Source organism: Pseudophryne corroboree, chromosome 5 (genome assembly GCF_028390025.1).
Source record: "Pseudophryne corroboree isolate aPseCor3 chromosome 5, aPseCor3.hap2, whole genome shotgun sequence".
NCBI classification, from domain to species: domain Eukaryota; kingdom Metazoa; phylum Chordata; class Amphibia; order Anura; family Myobatrachidae; genus Pseudophryne; species Pseudophryne corroboree.
The window spans coordinates 308,069,112-308,087,033 of NC_086448.1; the positions used below are offsets into that span (position 1 = coordinate 308,069,112).

Sequence of the window (17,922 nt, forward strand, 5' to 3'; positions counted from 1 at the left end):
CACATACTTTCGCCAGATACGGTGATAATGTTTTATCGTCACCTCCTTCCTAGCCTTTATTAAAGTAGGGATGACCTCTTCCGGAATCCCCTTTTTTGCTAGGATTCGGCGTTCAACCGCCATGCCGTCAAACGTTACCGCGGTAAGTCTTGAAATACACAGGGCCCCTGCTGCAACAGGTCTTCCCTCAGAGGAAGAGGCCAGGGGTCTCCTGTGAGCATCTCTTGTAGATCCGAGTACCAAGCCCTTCGAGGCCAGTCTGGGACAACGAGTATCGTCTGTACTCTTCTTCGTCTTATGATCCTCAACACTTTCGTGATGAGAGGAAGAGGAAGTAACACGTAGACCGAGTCGAACACCCATGGTGTTACCAGTGCGTCTACTGCTACTGCCTGAGGGTCCCGAGACCTGGCGCAATACCTCCGAAGTTTTTTGTTGAGGCGTGACGCCATCATGTCTATTTGAGGAGTTCTCCAAAGACGTGTTACGTCTGCAAAGACTTCTTGATGAAGTCCCCACGACAGAGCGCTTACATGATTTTCCGCCCAGCGAAGGATCCTTGTGGCTTCCGCCATCGCGACTCTGCTTCTTGTCCCACCTTGGCGGTTCACATGAGCCACTGCTGTGACATTGTCTGATTGAATCAGAACCGGAAGGTTTCAAAGAAAACTCTCCGCTTGTCGAAGGCCGTTGTAAATGGCCCTGAGTTCCAACACATTGATGTGTAGACAGGACTCCTGGTCTGACCAAAGACCCTGAAAAGTCCTTCCCTGTGTGACCGCTCCCCATCCTCGGAGTCTCGCGTCCGTGGTAACCAGGATCCAGTCCTGAATCCCGAACCTGCGACCCTCCAGCAGGTGAGCACTTTGCAACCACCACAGGAGGGACACTCTGGTTCCTGGGGACAGAGTTATTTTCTGATGTAAATGCAGATGGGACCCGGACCATTTGTCCAGAAGGTCCCATTGAAAAGTCCTTGCATGGAACTTTCCGAAGGGAATGGCCTCGTAGGCCGCCACCATTTTCCCCAGAACTCGAGTGCATTGGTGAACTGACACCCTTTTCGGTTTTAACAAGTCTCTGACCATGTTCTGGATGTCTTGGGCTTTCTCTATTGGGAGGAAGACCTTCATTTGTTCCGTATCCAGTATCATACCTAGGAACGATAGTCGAGTTGTCGGAATCAACTGTGACTTCGGTAGATTTAGAATCCAACCGTGTTGCTGGAGCACTCTCAGAGAGAGCGCCACACTGCTCAGCAATTTCTCTCTTGATCTCGCTTTTATCAGGAGATCGTCCAAGTATGGGATAATTGTGACACCATGCTTGCGCATGACCACCATAATTTCCGCCATTATCTTGGTGAAAATCCTCGGGGCCGTGGAAAGTCCAAACGGCAACGTCTGAAATTGGTAATGACAATCCTGTACAGCGAATCTCAGGTATTCCTGATGGGGGGCATATATGGGGACATGAAGGTACGCATCCTTTATGTCCAGAGACACCATAAACTTTCCCTCCTCCATGTTGGCTATTATCGCCCTGAGGGATTCCATTTTGAATTTGAATCTTTTTATGTACAGGTTTAGGGATTTCAGATTCAAAATCGGTCTGACCGAACCGTCCGGTTTCGGGACCACAAATAGGGTTGAGTAGTAACCTCTTCCCTCCTGGTGCAGGGGAACCTTGATTATCACTTGCTGTATACACAGCGTTTGAATTGCAGCTAACACTACATCCCTGTCCGATGTGGAAGCTGGTAGGGCCGATTTGAAAAATCGGCGCGGGGGCACCTCCTCGAATTCCAATTTGTAACCCTGGGAAACTATTTCCAACACCCAGGGATTCAGGTCCGAACTGACCCAGGCCTGACTGAAAAGTCGAAGACGTGCCCCCACCAGTGCGGACTCCCTCAGGGGAGCCCCAGCGTCATGCTGTGGGTTTTGGAGCAGCCGGGGAGGACTTTTGTTCCTGGGCACCTGCCGAAGCCGGTGCTCTTTTGCCTCTGCCCTTACCTCTGGTGAGGAAAGAGGATCCCCGACCTCTTTTGGACTTGTGCGAAAGGACTGCATCTGATAGGGTGTTACTTTCTTTTGCTGTTGGGGAATATATGGTAAAAAATTTGATTTACCTGCTGTAGCTGTGGAAACCAGGTCCGTCAGCCCATCCCCAAACAATACATCCCACTTATAGGGTAGTACTTCCATATGTTTCTTGGAATCCGCATCACCCGTCCATTGGCGAGTCCATAAGGATCTTCTCGCTGAGATAGACATGGCATTGGCCCTAGAAGCTAGCAATCCAATGTCCCTTTGAGCATCCCTCATAAATAAGACTGCGTCTTTTATATGGGCTAGAGTTAGGAATATAGTATCCTTATCCATAGTATCAAATTGATCTGTCAGCTCATCTGTCCAAGCTGCAATTGCGCTACACACCCATGCCGACGCAATCGTCGGTCTTAGCACAGCACCCGTATGAGAATAAATACCCTTTAAGGTAGTTTCTTGCCTGCGATCTGCTGGGTCTTTAAGGGCCGCTGTGTCAGTAGACGGTAGCGCCACTTTCTTGGATAAGCGCGTCAGGGCCTTGTCCACAGTGGGGGGTTATTCCCAAATCTCCCTGTCCTGCTTAGGGAAAGGGTATGCCATAAAAATTCTTTTGGGGATCTGCGGTCTCTTATCCGGAGTCTCCCAAGCTTTTCCAAATAACTCATTTAATTCATGAGATGTGGGAAAATTAATAATCTGTTTCTTTTCCTTAAACATGTGTACCCTTGTGTCGGGGACTTAGGGTTCATCCACAATATGCAACACATCCCTTATTGCCACAATCATACACTGAATAGTTTTAGTCACCCTAGGGTGCAATTTTACTTCGTCATAGTCGACACTGGAATCAGAATCCGTGTCGGTAGTAGTGTCTTGTGTTAAGGGACGCTTTTGAGACCCCGACGGGCCCTGTGAGTCGGTCCAATCTGAGGATTGACCGCCTGATGTCCCCCCTAAACCAGCCTTATCAAGCCTTTTATGTAAAGATGCCACACTTGCATGCAACGTATGCCACATGTCCAACCAATCTGGAGTCGGCACAACCGACGGGGACACACCACTCATTTGCTCCACCTCCTCCTTGGAGAAGCCTTCCGCCTCAGACATGTCGACACACACGTACCTACACCCCAAACAAACACACAGGGAGTTACCTATAAGGGGACAAAACCCCAACCAGGCCCTTAGGAGAGACAGAGAGATAGAGTATGCCAGCACACACCCAGTGCTTAAAACACTGGAATATATGACCAGATAGCGCTATTATATGTTTATAATTGTAATCTCCACTCACTGCGTCGCCAAAGTGCCCCGCTCCTCCTTTTTCCAACCTGTGAAGCTCAGCAGAGGAGAGAACAGGGAGCCAGCGTTTTCTCATGCAGCCTCTGTGGAGAAAATGGCGCTGGTTAGTGCTGAGGATCAAGCCCCGCCCACCCGACGGCGGGCTTCGGTCCCTTCATCATATACTAATAAAATGGCGGGGGTCCGCGGATTTACTGTCCCACAGCCTAATCCATCGTATTTATGGCCAAATCGAGGTTTATTGCTGCCCAGGGCGCCCCCCCCTGCGCCCTGCATCCTTCAGTGCCTGCTTTGTGTGTGTGACTGGGAGCAATGGCGCGCAGCTTACCTCATGAAGATCTGATGTCTTCTGCCGCCTGAAGTCTTTTCCTCAATACTCACCCGGCTTCTATCTTCGGCATCTGTGAGGAGGACGGTGGCGGCGCGGCTCCGGGACGAACCCCAGGTGAGACCTATGTTCCGACTCCCTCTGGAGCTAATGGTGTCCAGTAGCCTAGAAGCAGTGCCCAACTTTACAAGCCAGCTCTGCTTCTCTCTCCTCAGTCCCACGATGCAGGGAGCCTGTTGCCAACAGGACTCCCTGAAAATAAAAAAACTAACAAAATTCTTTTTCCACAGAAAACTCTGGAGAGCTCTCTGCAGTGCACCCATTCTCCTCTGGGCACAAGATCTAACTGAGGTCTGGAGGAGGGGCATAGAGGGAGGAGCCAGTGCACACCCATAGTCAAAGTTCTTTTTAGGTGCCCTATCTCCTGCGGAGCCCGTCTATACCCCATGGTCCTTACAGAGTCCCCAGCATCCTCTAGGACGTAAGAGAAATTTACCAATCAACCAATCAGCAGCTCTGTATCATTTTATAGTATGCAAATTATAGATTTTACTTCAGCGCTGATTGGTTGCCATGGGCAAATTCTCCACTGGCTCACTTCTCTGCTCTTATCACTGCTTGGTAAATGTCTCCCATAGTCCCCAGTGGCCCATTGAATTGGAAATGTGGTGTCCCAACCAGATTTGGCTGATGAAAAGAAGGCTAATGCTTCTATCTTTGAGTAGTTAATTTTAAACCCGGATACTAATTCAAATGAGTGCAATATGGAGAGCAAATATGGCAGCGTTGTATGCGGGTTATTAAAATAAAGCAGTATGTCATCTGCAAATGCTGGAAATGTAAGTTCCGTGTGGGCCAAACTAATTCCATGCCATCTATCTTCTTTCAGAAAATGCCTGAAAAAGGGGGTCTAACGCCATGTTCAACAAAAGTGGGTATAGGGGGCATCCTTGTCTTGTACCACGATGTAAAGTAACAAGTATTATGGGCATTGATTGTTATGAAAGCTAATGGCTGCCAGTACAATGTTTGGAACACGTGCAAAAATTCAGGATCAAACTTTTGGAATTGAAGAATCCTGCCGAGATGAGCCCATGAGACTCTATCGAAGGCCTTATCTTCATTGCGACTAAGGACTATGGGCCTAATTCAGACCTGATCGCAGCAGCAAATTTGTTCGCTAATGAGCAAAACCATGTGCACTGCATGGGAAGAGAGAGTCAGATTTGGGTGGGTTACATTGTTCCTGTGCAGGGTAAATACTGTCTGCTTTACTTATACACTGCAATTTAGATTTCAGTTTGAACACACCCCACCCAAATCTAACTCTCTCTGCATATGTTATATCTGCCCCACCTCCACCCCCCTGCAGTGCACATGATTTTGCCCATTAGTTAACAAATTTGCTGCTGCAATCAGGTCTGAATTGGGCCCAATGTTTCCCTTCTCCAGAGAGTTACTGTATGCGTTTTGATCATGGCTGCCAATAACGAGCGAACATTATGAACTGAATGCCTGCCACATAGAAAACCTGTTTGTGCTGGGTGCAGCAATTTAGGTAAAACTAACTGGAGGCGGAAAGCAACAATTTTTGTAAAAATCTTTAAGTCCTGGTTCAAAAGGAATATTGGTCTATCTGAAGAGACCAATGTAGAGGTCTTTATTGGGTTTGGGTAGGACAATTACCCAAGCAGTGTTGCAGTCAGGTGGGGCCGGGTGACCTGTAAGAATGTGATTGTATAGTTCAGAAAGATGCGTTTGTATTTGTGGGGAGAGAAGTTTATAACACGCGGCAGATAGGCTATCTTGACCTGGGGTTTTCCCATTAGGTAAAGATTTAATAACTGCCTCTATCTCCGCATCAGTGATGGGAGACACTGGCGTTTCTATAATGGGTGCAGTGTGTGCGGTGCACACCGGCCCCTGAGTCCAGAGGGGGCCCCAACCACACACGCTGCACCCATTTTTAAAATACTCACCCCTCCGGAGTCCAGCGCCGACATCCGCAGCGCTGTTAAAACACCATGAAAATGGCTCAGAGGCCATTTTCACGCAGTTCTGCGCATGCGCAGTAGAGAAACCTCAGGGAAAATGACCGCCGTGACATTTTCCCGGAGATCTGCGCATGCGCAGTAGAATCTGAACCCTCTAGTGCTCAGACGCTCAGCGCTGCCAGCAGAGAGGAGGGGCCTGCACCCGGGCCTCCTCCTTTCTTACAGCGCCCCTGATGGGAGAAATTAGAATTTCTCTATCATCCGCGGAAAGGGTAGTAAGACCTGCCTGAGACAAAAAATCAATGCCTTTTGTGGGTTGATCAGGGAGGCTGTGTATTATGACCTTATCCACTTATCACTGCTTTATCACTTCTCCGGGCTTAATACCACTGCTCCATTGTTCTGGCATTATAACCCATTCAGACTGTTGAGCAGCAATGATAAGTTCTCTTCTCTGGGATCATCGCGGATGTTCTCCTTGGCACAATTTTAACATAAATCAAAATTCTCCAGAGCAAACTGCAAAAGCTTCTACTTTTATATACAGCTCGGAGCGCTTCCTGATGATCAATTAATGAGTGAACTTGATTAGCAGCAAATGACCTTTTTTACTGACATTAAAGTGGTAAAATGTACACATTCATGTGAAAGAGTTTCTTGAATTATGACAAAGTACAATTTGCTATGGATTATATTGTCACGTGGGATTAAGGGTCTATTTACTAAACCTTAGATGGAGATAAAGTCTCTGGAGATAAAGTACCTGCCAATCGGCTCCTAACTATCATTTTTCAAACACAGCCTGTGGTATGTCAGTTAGGAGCCGATTGGCTGGTACTTTATCTCCAGCGCCTTTATCTCCATCCAAGGCTTAGTAAATAGACCCCTAAATTGACTATATGTTAGAACTTGGGCCCTCATTCCGAGTTGATCGGTCGCAAGGCGAATTTAGCAGAGTTACACACGCTAAGCCGCCGCCTACTGGGAGTGAATGTTAGCATCTTAAAATTGCGACCGATGTATTCGCAATATTGCGATTACTAACTACTTAGCAGTTTCAGAGTAGCTTCAGACTTACTCTGCCTGTGCGATCATTTCAGTGCTTGTCGTTCCTGGTTGACGTCACAAACACACCCAGCGTTCGCCCAGGCACTCCCACCGTTTCCCCGGCCACTCCTGCGTTTTTTCCGGAAACGGTAGCGTTTTCAGCCACACGCCCCTGAAACGCCGTGTTTCCGCCCAGTAACACCCATTTCCTGTCAATCACATTACGATCGCCGGAGCGATGAAAAAGCCGTGAGTAAAATTACTTTCTTCATAGTAAAGTTACTTGGCGCAGTCGCAGTGCGAACATTGCGCATGCGTACTAAGCGGATTTTCACTGCGATGCGATGAAAAATACCGAGCGAACAACTCGGAATGAGGGCCTTGGTGAGGACTACATAATTGTTAACTACTCTATGGGGGTAATTCCAAGTTGATCGCAGCAGGAAATTTTTTAGCAGTTGGGCAAAACCATGTGCACTGCAGGGGAGGCAGATATAACATGTGCAGAAAGAGTTAGAGTTGGGTGGGTTATTTTGTTTCTGTGCAGGGTAAATACTGGCTGCTTTATTTTTACACTGCAATTTAGATTGCAGATTGAACACACCACACCCAAATCTAACTCTCTCTGCACATGTTATATCTGCCTCCCCTGCAGTGCACATGGTTTTGCCCAACTGCTAAAAAATTTCCTGCTGCGATCAACTTGGAATTACCCCCTATGTCCTGATAAGAATACGCGTTTAAAAGTAAGTGAACTTTCTTTGTTTCATGACTGTAGCTTACTGTAGGGATTTTGGCTGGTAAAAACTTATTTTAAAAATTATTTAGGAGAAAGGCTTTAGTAAATTACATGACCTACTAAATTAAAAGTCATCATTTAGCTTATACTGTATTATACCTCTAAAGATACTAGATGGTATATTTACTAACCACTGATCACTGGCTTGTTTGACCGAAAGATTATAAATGGCAACAGAAGTAAATAATAAATCGGGCTTGCTTGCTATTACCATTTTAAATCTATTGGTCAAAGCTGTAGATGATTGGTGGCTTTCACATCCCACTGGTTAGTAAATATATGCCTAAATGTATGAAAGGCATAGAAACATATACACAAACCAACCCTGTTTTCTGTCTAGGTTATGTAGTAAATGCTGTAGATGTCACTGTAATTCCTTCCTAGCAAACAAGTAATAATAAGTAGAGTGGAAAAATAAAAAAAACTACGGAAGCACATATCGATTATCATAGTGACATGATAAATTTCCTTTAATTATTACCACCATCATTGTTTATTTATATGGCGCCACAGATTCCACAACGCCTTACATCCAAAAATACTAGAATGCAATAAATAATAAATGAATACTGCTAGGATAATATAAATACAAGATTAACACAGAAATACAAGATAATGCATGAGCACAATTAAACATAACAATAGGTGCAATAAAGCAAATGGATATAATAGTAGAAGTACCAATGATGATTGCAAGGTGACTGTGTGTAAAACCCAAAAAATGGATGTAAATAAAAACATATAAGGGGAAACTGAGACATCCTTATCTTATAAGCAAACTTTAAGCTCTAGACTGGTATACAAGGGTGGTCTTCAGTTTGCCGGCTGTTGGGATCCCGGCGCACAGTATACCGGCGCCGGAATCCCGACACCATTTCTCCCTCTTGGGGGTCCACGACCCCCCTGGAGGGAGAATAGATAGCGTGGCGTGTGCAGAGCGCCACCGTGCCCGCAGCGTGGCGAGCGCAGCGAGCCCGCAAGGGGCTCACTTGCGTTTGCCCAGCTGTCGGTATGCCGGCGGTCGGGATTCCGGCACCGGTATGCTGGCTGCCGGGATCCGGCTGCCGGTATACCATACTACACCCGTATACAAAGCTATATTGTATTAATACACATACTTTGATTTCAATGACAATACAGTATTTGCTTGTGTAACTCATGGCTTAAACATATGTGAATAAAACACTTACCAATTAGATACATGCCAATCCAATCTCCAGCATCCACCTCTTCCTTTATATCCCAATAAATAATAAGGTCCTGGGAGTGTCCTATTGCGTAGTAGGAGCTACTGACCATCAGAGTTGAGCGACTATCTGAAGTGACTAGGTCAGTGTCACTTGTGGACCGTGGTATGGTTACTCCTTCATGTGGACTATTCCTGATGTCCATATTATGAAACTGATCAGGATTGTAGCTGTACCTCATCGGTTCTTTACACCGGCGCCTGTTTTGAGAATTCCTCGATGGCGAAGCCATGGCAGCCAGTCCGAGGAACCTGTTTTGGTACAAATTCTGTAATGAAATGAATTACAAAGTTAGATAACTTACACACAATTCAGAAGAAAGAACAATATGGAGCTTTGTCTGATAAATACGTTTATCTACACATGGTGGATGAGATATTAATGTGTTTAGCCACATCAACATTTTACTGAGTTTTATAATATAATTTCTTGAAAGAGCAAAGAGGGACATCAACATGCCATTGAGTTTGCTTAGGTTCTAAGGGGGTCATTCTGAGTTGATCGCTCGTTGCCGATTTTCGCAACGGAGCGATTAAGGCAAAAATGTGCATGCGCATGGTACGCAGTGCGCATGCGGTAAGTATTTTAGCACAAAACTTAGTAGATTTACTCACATCCAAACAAGGAATTTTCATCGTTGAAGTGATCGGAGTGTGATTGACAGGAAGTGGGTGTTTCTGGGCAGAAACTGGCCGTTTTCAGGGAGTGTGCGGAAAAACGTAGGCGTGTCAGGGAAAAACGCGGGAGTGTCTGGAGAAATGGGGGAGTGGCTGGCCGAACGCAGGGCGTGTGTATGACGTCAAACCAGGAACTAAACGGACTGAGCTGATCGCAATCTGTGAGTAGGTCTGGAGCTACTCAGAAACTGCTAAGAATTTTCTATTCGCAATTCTGCTAATCTTTCGTTCGCTATTCTGGTAAGCTAAGATACACTCCCAGAGGGCGGCGGCCTAGCGTGTGCAATGCTGCTAAAATCTGCTAGCGAGCGAACAACTCGGAATGACCCCCTAAAAGCGAGATAATGTTTCTGCTATGTTGTTACTGAAGCAAAATAGCTTTGGTATGTTATATCCTGTTACTGCAGGTGCACCATCTTTCTGAAATCCAGGAAAATAACATATGATTTAATAATAATAAGGGCCAATAATTATTATTATTAATAATAATAGTCTAGACCTGGAAAGGCTGGCACACATGAGGGCTCTACAAATATGACACATTTGTTTACATGTTTATCTATCATATTCTTACCACTTCATCACAAAGTCTCACTTCATCACTAGTTCCATTTCATTACTAGTGTCAATTTATCACCAGTTCCACTCCATCACTACAATTCATCACTAGTCTCAATTCTTCACCTAGTGACAGTCCAATGTCATTACTAGTTCCAACCCATCACAAGTCCCACTTCATCACTAATCACACCTCATTACTAGTCACACCTCATCACTTGTCTTTATACAAACATTGGGGGTAATTCCAAGTTTATCGCAGCAGCAATTCTGTTAGCAATTGGGCAAAACCATGTGCACTGCAGGGGAGGCAGATATAACATGTGCAGAGAGAGTTAGATTTGGGTGGGTTATTTTATTTATGTGCAGGGTAAATACTGGCTGCTTTATTTTTGCACTGCAAATTAGATTGCAGATTGAACACACCACACCCAAATTGAACTCTCTCTGCACATGTTATATCTGCCTCCCCTGCAGTGCACATGGTTTTGCCCAACTGCTAAAAAATTTCCTGCTGCGATCAACTTGGAATTACCCCCATTATATTTTAGTCAACGTCTAAGCAGGGAAGTGTTTTCCAGTGAATTACAAATAGAAGATTTCCCATTGGAATATGGTTAAACAAGATTTTTTTTATTTTTATAAATAATAGTGAAGAAATGTTAAGCATGTTTTAATTGCAATTATACTTTATTTGAAAAAAGATGTGTTTGCTGTTTTTATTTACTTATTTATATTATATTTGCATAATGGGCAGGGCCTTTATGAGCCCCCTTGCCAACAGTCGTTATAGTGGGACCGATTTTGCTTCTGATTCAGAGGTGGACATACAGTAGATGCGGCTGCATTTTTTGCCGCAGTCACGTCTTTATGCTAATGCAGTGTCCAATTTTCAAACAACTGAGATGCCCACTTAAAATAGAGTGACCAGATTATCCCTTTTACCTGGGATGCTCATGGATTACACAGGTTCTGTGGCTGGCTGACTTCAAGCCTACATTTCAGCTGGTTTTAATCAGCCACAGAACCTGTGTAATCCATGAGTGTCCCCGGCAAAAGGGATAATCTGGTCACTCTACTTAAAACATCTTAGGTCACTGCACATATTTAGATACACCATCGGTCGCACTATTGAAACTTGCTCCAACCCTATGGTAGGTGAAATTTCTCCGTCCAAGTATGGTCACTAAATTCTCTGACCACGCATCCGATTGCATGCTGCGTCTCTGTGCGCAGACAATCGGTGTCGGAGTTGGTGAATCCGGTTGCTGACCAGAGCCGGATTTCTGGACAGAGTCCTTAAATTGGAGTCGGGCTCACTGAATGAGGTTTCTGCGCATGTAGGTGCACGGTCGAGAGAGTGGTTCGTGGAAGTAGATCCTTGTCCAGGAAGAGGTAGCGGTGAGAAGGACCACAAGAGCAGGTAACCGTCTGAACCAGGAAGGCCACAAAGGAACCGGGTTACCGTTACCTTGGGGACTGCAAGGCAGGGCAAACCGGAGCAGGCGGTGTGGAACGGATGGGTACTGGAGGCAGAGACAGGTCTGGATGTAACCAGAGTGCTGGATACTAGAGTCAGAAGCAGGACTGAATACTACCGGAGTCCTGGGAAGCAGAATAGGTAGAGTTCAGGAGCTCAGAGAATTATTACTAAGACTGGCTGTAGTAGCAGATACACTGGCAATTGGATTCCCTTCTGAGCCTCCCTTTATACAAGTTGCCTGCACCTAATTGGTTACAGGTTCATAGGCATCCAGCAAGATGGGAGAAGCAGCCCAACTAGGGTCCGGATTGGCTGTCAGAGTCACGTGAGGTACAAGCTCCTTGTGAGTGGTCAGCTGACCTGATCCAAGATGGCCGCGTCCAGCTCCCAGCATGGACAGTGCTGCAGACCGGTGAACTCTGCCTCGTAGCCCTGCACACACTGTGCCAGGACCCTGCAGGCCGTGCAGAGTACCCGACGTAGTGCCATGGAGCCGCGCCGCCACCGGAGGACCCCCACCAGAGCCCCCGGAGAGGTAAGGCCGTAGCTCCCTGCGATCCTCCCCGGGACCCCATGACAATCGGGATGCATGCATGGTGCATTTTGGACACATGCACAGACTTAAATACATTGGCATTTTACATGTGACGTCGACACTGCATCCACTAAATTGTCCAGCGTATAGAAGAGAGGCAAACCACCCCTTCCCATAAAGAAGCCAGCCATGTCCAATCAAGGATGGGGCTTGTTTCCACTATGACAGGAGAATCCTATGGATGTGGTTCTTCTCGGTTATAATGGGAACTGAACCAGCCTGTGTAATCAGGGGTTGATTTCCATTAATGCAAGGGTACCATACACTTGTTGGTCTCCCTGATTGGAAATCAACCCCAAGCTATATACTATGGGTGATGGTGTAGGAATTTAGTTGGAAAATGCTGCCTGAGCTTTTCATCAGTTATGTAATGAAGTTTAGATAGATTCTATGGGGTGACCAGCAGCGATTCTCCCATTTCTGGTCACTGGTTTTGAACCATCGGGCAGGAACCATTGCTGGTTGAGCCATTAATAGTTTAGTGCACAGTCAGTGCCCTAGCATGCACAAACAGCAGCTATGATTCACCATTGGACTTAAGAGCCCTACACATTGGCCGAGGTGTCCGACGGTTGATACGGCCGACGGGTAACCCGACTGTGGGGGTAGGGCGATGGGGAGAGGTAAATTTCTTCACTCCCTGACGTCACCCGTCCCATTGCCCTGCATGCTAATATGAACGAGATTGTCCATATTGGCTTTCATGTATAAACAAGACGGCACCAACGATGAACGAGCGTGGGGCCGCGCATCGTTCATTATTGATGCCTACACACTGAGCGATATGAATGATATCTCGTTCACATCGCTCAGTGTAATCGGCAAGTGTATAGGGCCCTTAAGCTATCAATATTCACCACTGGTGGCTGGCCATCGATGGTGAAACCATTCATCATCGGCACCAGACCATCGATGGTTGCTAAACCATTGACAGGTCAAGTTGTTTGATGGAATCAGGAAAATAGTTTTGTTTTTTTTGGTCCGTTCTTATTTGCACATTGCTCAACCACATGCGATTTGAGCAGTCTGGCTGATCAGAACCACATCTAAATAATGTATATTTTTCCCATGGCTTGGAAAGCTGTTGCTTCATAAATTGTGTAAGGTTTTTCTTGCCCAAGTATCAAAACCGGCTTTGCAGCATAAGTTTTGCCAGTTCACAGTTTTCACTGTGATAAATTTCACAGTTTGCAAATAGCACATCAAACTGCATGGAAACTGCAGAACATAGTTTAGTAGGCAGGGCCGGTGCTAGGGTGTTCGGCACCCTCCTGCAAACTATAAAATTGCGCCCTCCTCCCTCAACTCATAAAGGGTCAGCGTATGTCACAAAAGAGGGGTGTAGTCTCACATAGAATGGGGTGTGGACACACAACAGAACCTCACAATAGTACCTCCAATTCAAATTATGCCACACTGTAGCACAATCTTATTCACATTACACTGCACGTAGTCCCCATGACTCATATTACACAACATAGTAGTGTCCCTTATACTTATGTCCAGCATTGCCTGGGTTTATTTATTTTACTTTTTTTAAAGAAATTATCCCCAGCACTGCCTGAGGCTATTTTTTCTTCTCTCTTTTTCCTCTTCTCTCTCGCCATTCCCTTTTCCCATCTATTTTCCATCCCCTCTTTCCCCTTCTTACTCCCACTACTTTGGGAGTTACAGGAAGGGTGAGGGCAGGAACACTGACGGGGAGTTACAGGAAGGGTGAGGGCAGGGATGCTGACGGGGAGTTACAGGAAGGGTGAGGCAGGGATGCTGACGGAGAGTTACAGGGAGGGTGAGGGCAGGGATGCTGACGGGGAGTTACAGGAAGGGTGAGGGCAGGGATGCTGACGGGGAGTTACAGGAAGGGTGAGGGCAGGAACACTGACGGGGAGTTACAGGAAGGGTGAGGGCAGGGATGCTGACGGGGAGTTACAGGAAGGGTGAGGGCAGGGATGCTGACGGGAGTTACAGGAAGGGTGAGGGCAGGGATGCTGACGGGAGTTACAGGAAGGGTGAGGGCAGGAACACTGACGGGGAGTTACAGGAAGGGTGAGGGCAGGGAAGCTGACGGGGAGTTACAGGAAGGGTGAGGCAGGGATGCTGACGGGGAGTTACAGGGAGGGTGAGGGCAGGGATGCTGACGGGGAGTTGCAGGAAGGGTGAGGCAGGGATGCTGACGGGGAGTTACAGGGAGGGTGAGGGCAGTGACGCTGATGGGGAGTTACAGGGAGGGTGAGGGCAGGACCACAGAAGGTGAGTTACAGGGAGGGTGAGGGCAGGGATGCTGACGGGGAGTTACAGGAAGGGTGAGGCAGGGAAGCTGACGGGGAGTTACAGGGAGGGTGAGGGCAGGGATGCTGACGGGGAGTTACAGGAAGGGTGAGGGCAGGGATGCTGACGGAGAGTTACAGGAAGGGTGAGGGCAGGGATGCTGACGGGGAGTTACAGGGAGGGTGAGGGCAGGGAAGCTGACGGGGAGTTACAGGAAGGGTGAGGGCAGGGATGCTGACTGGGAGTTACAGGAAGAGTGAGGGCAGGGATGCTGACGGGGAGTTACAGGAAGGGTGAGGCAGGGATGCTGACGGGGAGTTACAAGAAGGGTGAGGGCAGGGACGCTGACGGTGAGTTACAGGGAGGGTGAGGGCAGTGACGCTGACTGGGAGTTACAGGGAGGGTGAGGGCAGGGACACATAAGGTGAGTTACAGGGAGGGTGAGGGCAGGGATGCTGACGGGGAGTTACAGGGAGGGTGAGGGCAGGGATGCTGACGGGGAGTTACAAGGGAGGGTGAGGGCAGGGATGCTGACGGGGAGTTACAAGGGAGGGTGAGGGCAGGGATGCTGACGGGGAGTTACAGGGAGGGTGAGGGCAGGGATGCTGACGGGGAGTTACAAGGGGGGGTGAGGGCAGGGATGCTGACAGGGAGTTACAGTAAGGGTGAGGGCAGGGCCGGTGCAAGGTTTAAAGGCACCCTAGGCAAAGCTACACAATACTGCCCCTGCCTCCCGTGATACCCTCCCCCCAGCTGCTCACATACAGATGTAGCCATGCTCATCTATGCCGTAATGCATGCACACGTGCACATGCGTCGCGGCATAATGCGAGCGTGCCACACTTGTGACTGCGCCACACTGCTGCAGCCAGTCGCAGTGCGGCACTCTCATTCCAAAGACGGCGGCACTCTCGGGACTATATAAATGAAAGTCAAAGACACTAAGGTCTGTTCACCGTTTTGGTCCATTGGATCTTTATCAAGAACCCGGATACTTGATAACGGTCCAGCGGACCGAAACGTTGAACAGACCTTAGTGTCTTTGACTTTAATTTATATAGTCCTGAGAGTGCCGCCGTCTTTGGAAAGCTTGCATGTGGCACTAGCGCACGCAGGGGGGGTTTCTGAGTACCCAGAAACCCCCCCTGACAGACCAGATTGTTTTTTTTCAGGTAAAAGAGCCGTCGCCGCGGCCCGCTATTTAAGCCCCGCCCCCTGACAATAGGCTCCGCCCCTTCCAATGACCCGCGAATCGCGGGCTGTGCACTAAGTTTGCCCTGTATCTTGGCACTGCAGCTGCTGCAGTCTCCACTCTGTCTCAGTCCCTAGTCCCTCAACTTTCTGCTGCTTTTTATCTGAGTGCCAGATCCCATTCTTGGAGGCTCAGTCACTTGTAAGTATTACAAGTTTAGATTGTTTAAAAATACAGTACTTGTATTTGTAGCTCCTCCTGTAATTCAATTTCTTATGTATTTATATAGAGTATATATATATATATATATATAGTACATATGTGTGTGTGTGTGTGTGTGTGTGTGTATATATATATATATATGTGTGTGTGTGTGTATATATATATATATATATATATATACACACATATATATAAAAATATATATCATATATACATATATTCACACACACACACATATATATATATATATATATACAAAAGTGTCCTCTAACATCCTTGCTGCGGGAGGCTGCATAGTGTGGCGTTGCTGTGATGCGTACTCGTTGCAGCATAGCGCAGCCTCCCGCAGCTGTTTCCCATAGCCTGCAATGATAGCCGGAGCGTATTGTCACCTTCCCGCTACATGAGTAACCGGGAGTGGGAGCTCACATTTATTACCCTGTGCTGGCTCATTTATATATGCACTACTGCGTCTATCTATCTATCTATCTATCTATCTATCTATCTATCTATCTATCTATCTATCTTATGTAAGTCTATCTATCTACACTAGTTTAACAAACCCAGCATATACTGGGTCACCTCAGTCTCCACCCCCCGTGGTTGGCTCCACCCCTCTTTGGAAACCCCCTTGTGCAAATCCTGCGTTTGCCCCTGTGTGGTGTGAAAATACCTTGGAGGGCACCAGGGCACTTAAATTGTATAGTATCAGGAGAGTGCCATATTTATGAATTGCTATATTGCCACTCAATTTAGAAACAGTTACATGCATCAAAAGAACACGGAAGCTGAAAGCAGTTTGGAGATTAGAATAATAATAATAATGTATCATTCTAATGGCCAGTGCCGTAACTAGGTGTGTGCCGATGGTGCCTTGCCCACAGCGCACATGCACTGAAGGCGCACCATCGGCAGCACACCCCCATACTCTCCCCCGCCCGCTCAGCCAGCTCCAGGGATCGTGCATCGGACAGCGAAAGGGGAAGTGCGCGCTGCCACAGGCGGTCAGCTGGAGGCGGGGTCTCCTCTTCTAACCGGCCTCTACATACACCACCTGCTCCGGATCCCAGAGACACTGCTGTCGCTCCACCCTATCGAGACCCGCCGGCCCCAGCCCGTCTGTCAGCAGTGAGGGGAGAGCAGGAACGGGCGCAGCGGGAGGAGAGGGAGCGGAAGAACCGGCTGCAGCTCTACGTCTTCAAGCAGCCCACCGACATGACATGGAGGCAGTAAAAGGTGAGCGGGCACCGGCGGCGGGATGCACTCTGCACGGGCGGCAACTTCTCACCACTTGCTTGCACATCCAGTGGCTCCAACGTGTCCTTGCCTGGTGTGCTGTGGCAGTGAGGGCATCATACAGGTTCAGTAGCTGTGGGCATGTAATATATAAGGTGTGCTGTGGGCATGTAATATATAAGGTGTGCTGTGGTCATGTAATACTGTATATAAGGTGTGCTGTGGGCCTGTAATATATAAGATGTGCTGGTGTAATATATAAGGTGTGCTGTGGGCATGTAATATATAAGGTGTGCTGTGGGCATGTTATATATAAGGTGTGCTGTGGGCATGTTATATATAAGGTGTGCTGTGGGCATGTAATACTGTATATAAGGTGTGCTGTGGGCCTGTAATATATAAGATGTGCTGGTGTAATATATAAGGTGTGCTGTAGGCATGTAATATATAAGGTGTGCTGTGGGCATGTTATAAGGTGTGCTGTGTGCATGTTATACTGTATATAAGGTGTGCTGTGTGCATGTTATAAGGTGTGCTGTGGGCCTGTAATATATAAGGTGTGCTGTGGGCATGTAATATATAAGGTGTGCTGTGGTCATGTAATACTGTATATAAGGTGTGCTGTGTGCATGTTATAAGGTGTGCTGTGGGCCTGTAATATATAAGATGTGCTGGTGTAATATATAAGGTGTGCTGTGGTCATGTAATACTGTATATAAGGTGTGCTGTGGGCCTGTAATATATAAGATGTGCTGGTGTAATATATAAGGTGTGCTGTAGGCATGTAATATATAAGGTGTGCTGTGGGCATGTTATATATAAGGTGTGCTGTGGTCATGTAATACTGTATATAAGGTGTGCTGTGGGCCTGTAATATATAAGATGTGCTGGTGTAATATATAAGGTGTGCTGTGGGCATGTAA

The 17,922-nt window shown here is 47.2% G+C and overlaps 1 protein-coding gene across 10 annotated transcripts in view; it reads right to left on the reverse strand.

Moving 5' to 3' along the window:
• The window catches only part of HECW1 (HECT, C2 and WW domain containing E3 ubiquitin protein ligase 1), a 785,299-nt gene that overhangs the window by 476,950 nt on the left and 290,427 nt on the right, over window positions 1–17,922 (reverse strand). For 9 of the 10 annotated variants that reach the window (XM_063922467.1, XM_063922469.1, XM_063922471.1 and 6 more), the window contains one exon: window positions 8,712–9,036. In XM_063922467.1, coding sequence (XP_063778537.1) covers window positions 8,712–9,036 — 325 coding nt within the window. The remainder of the gene's footprint in view (window positions 1–8,711; window positions 9,037–17,922) is intronic. The other variant, XM_063922475.1, reaches the window with a different exon arrangement.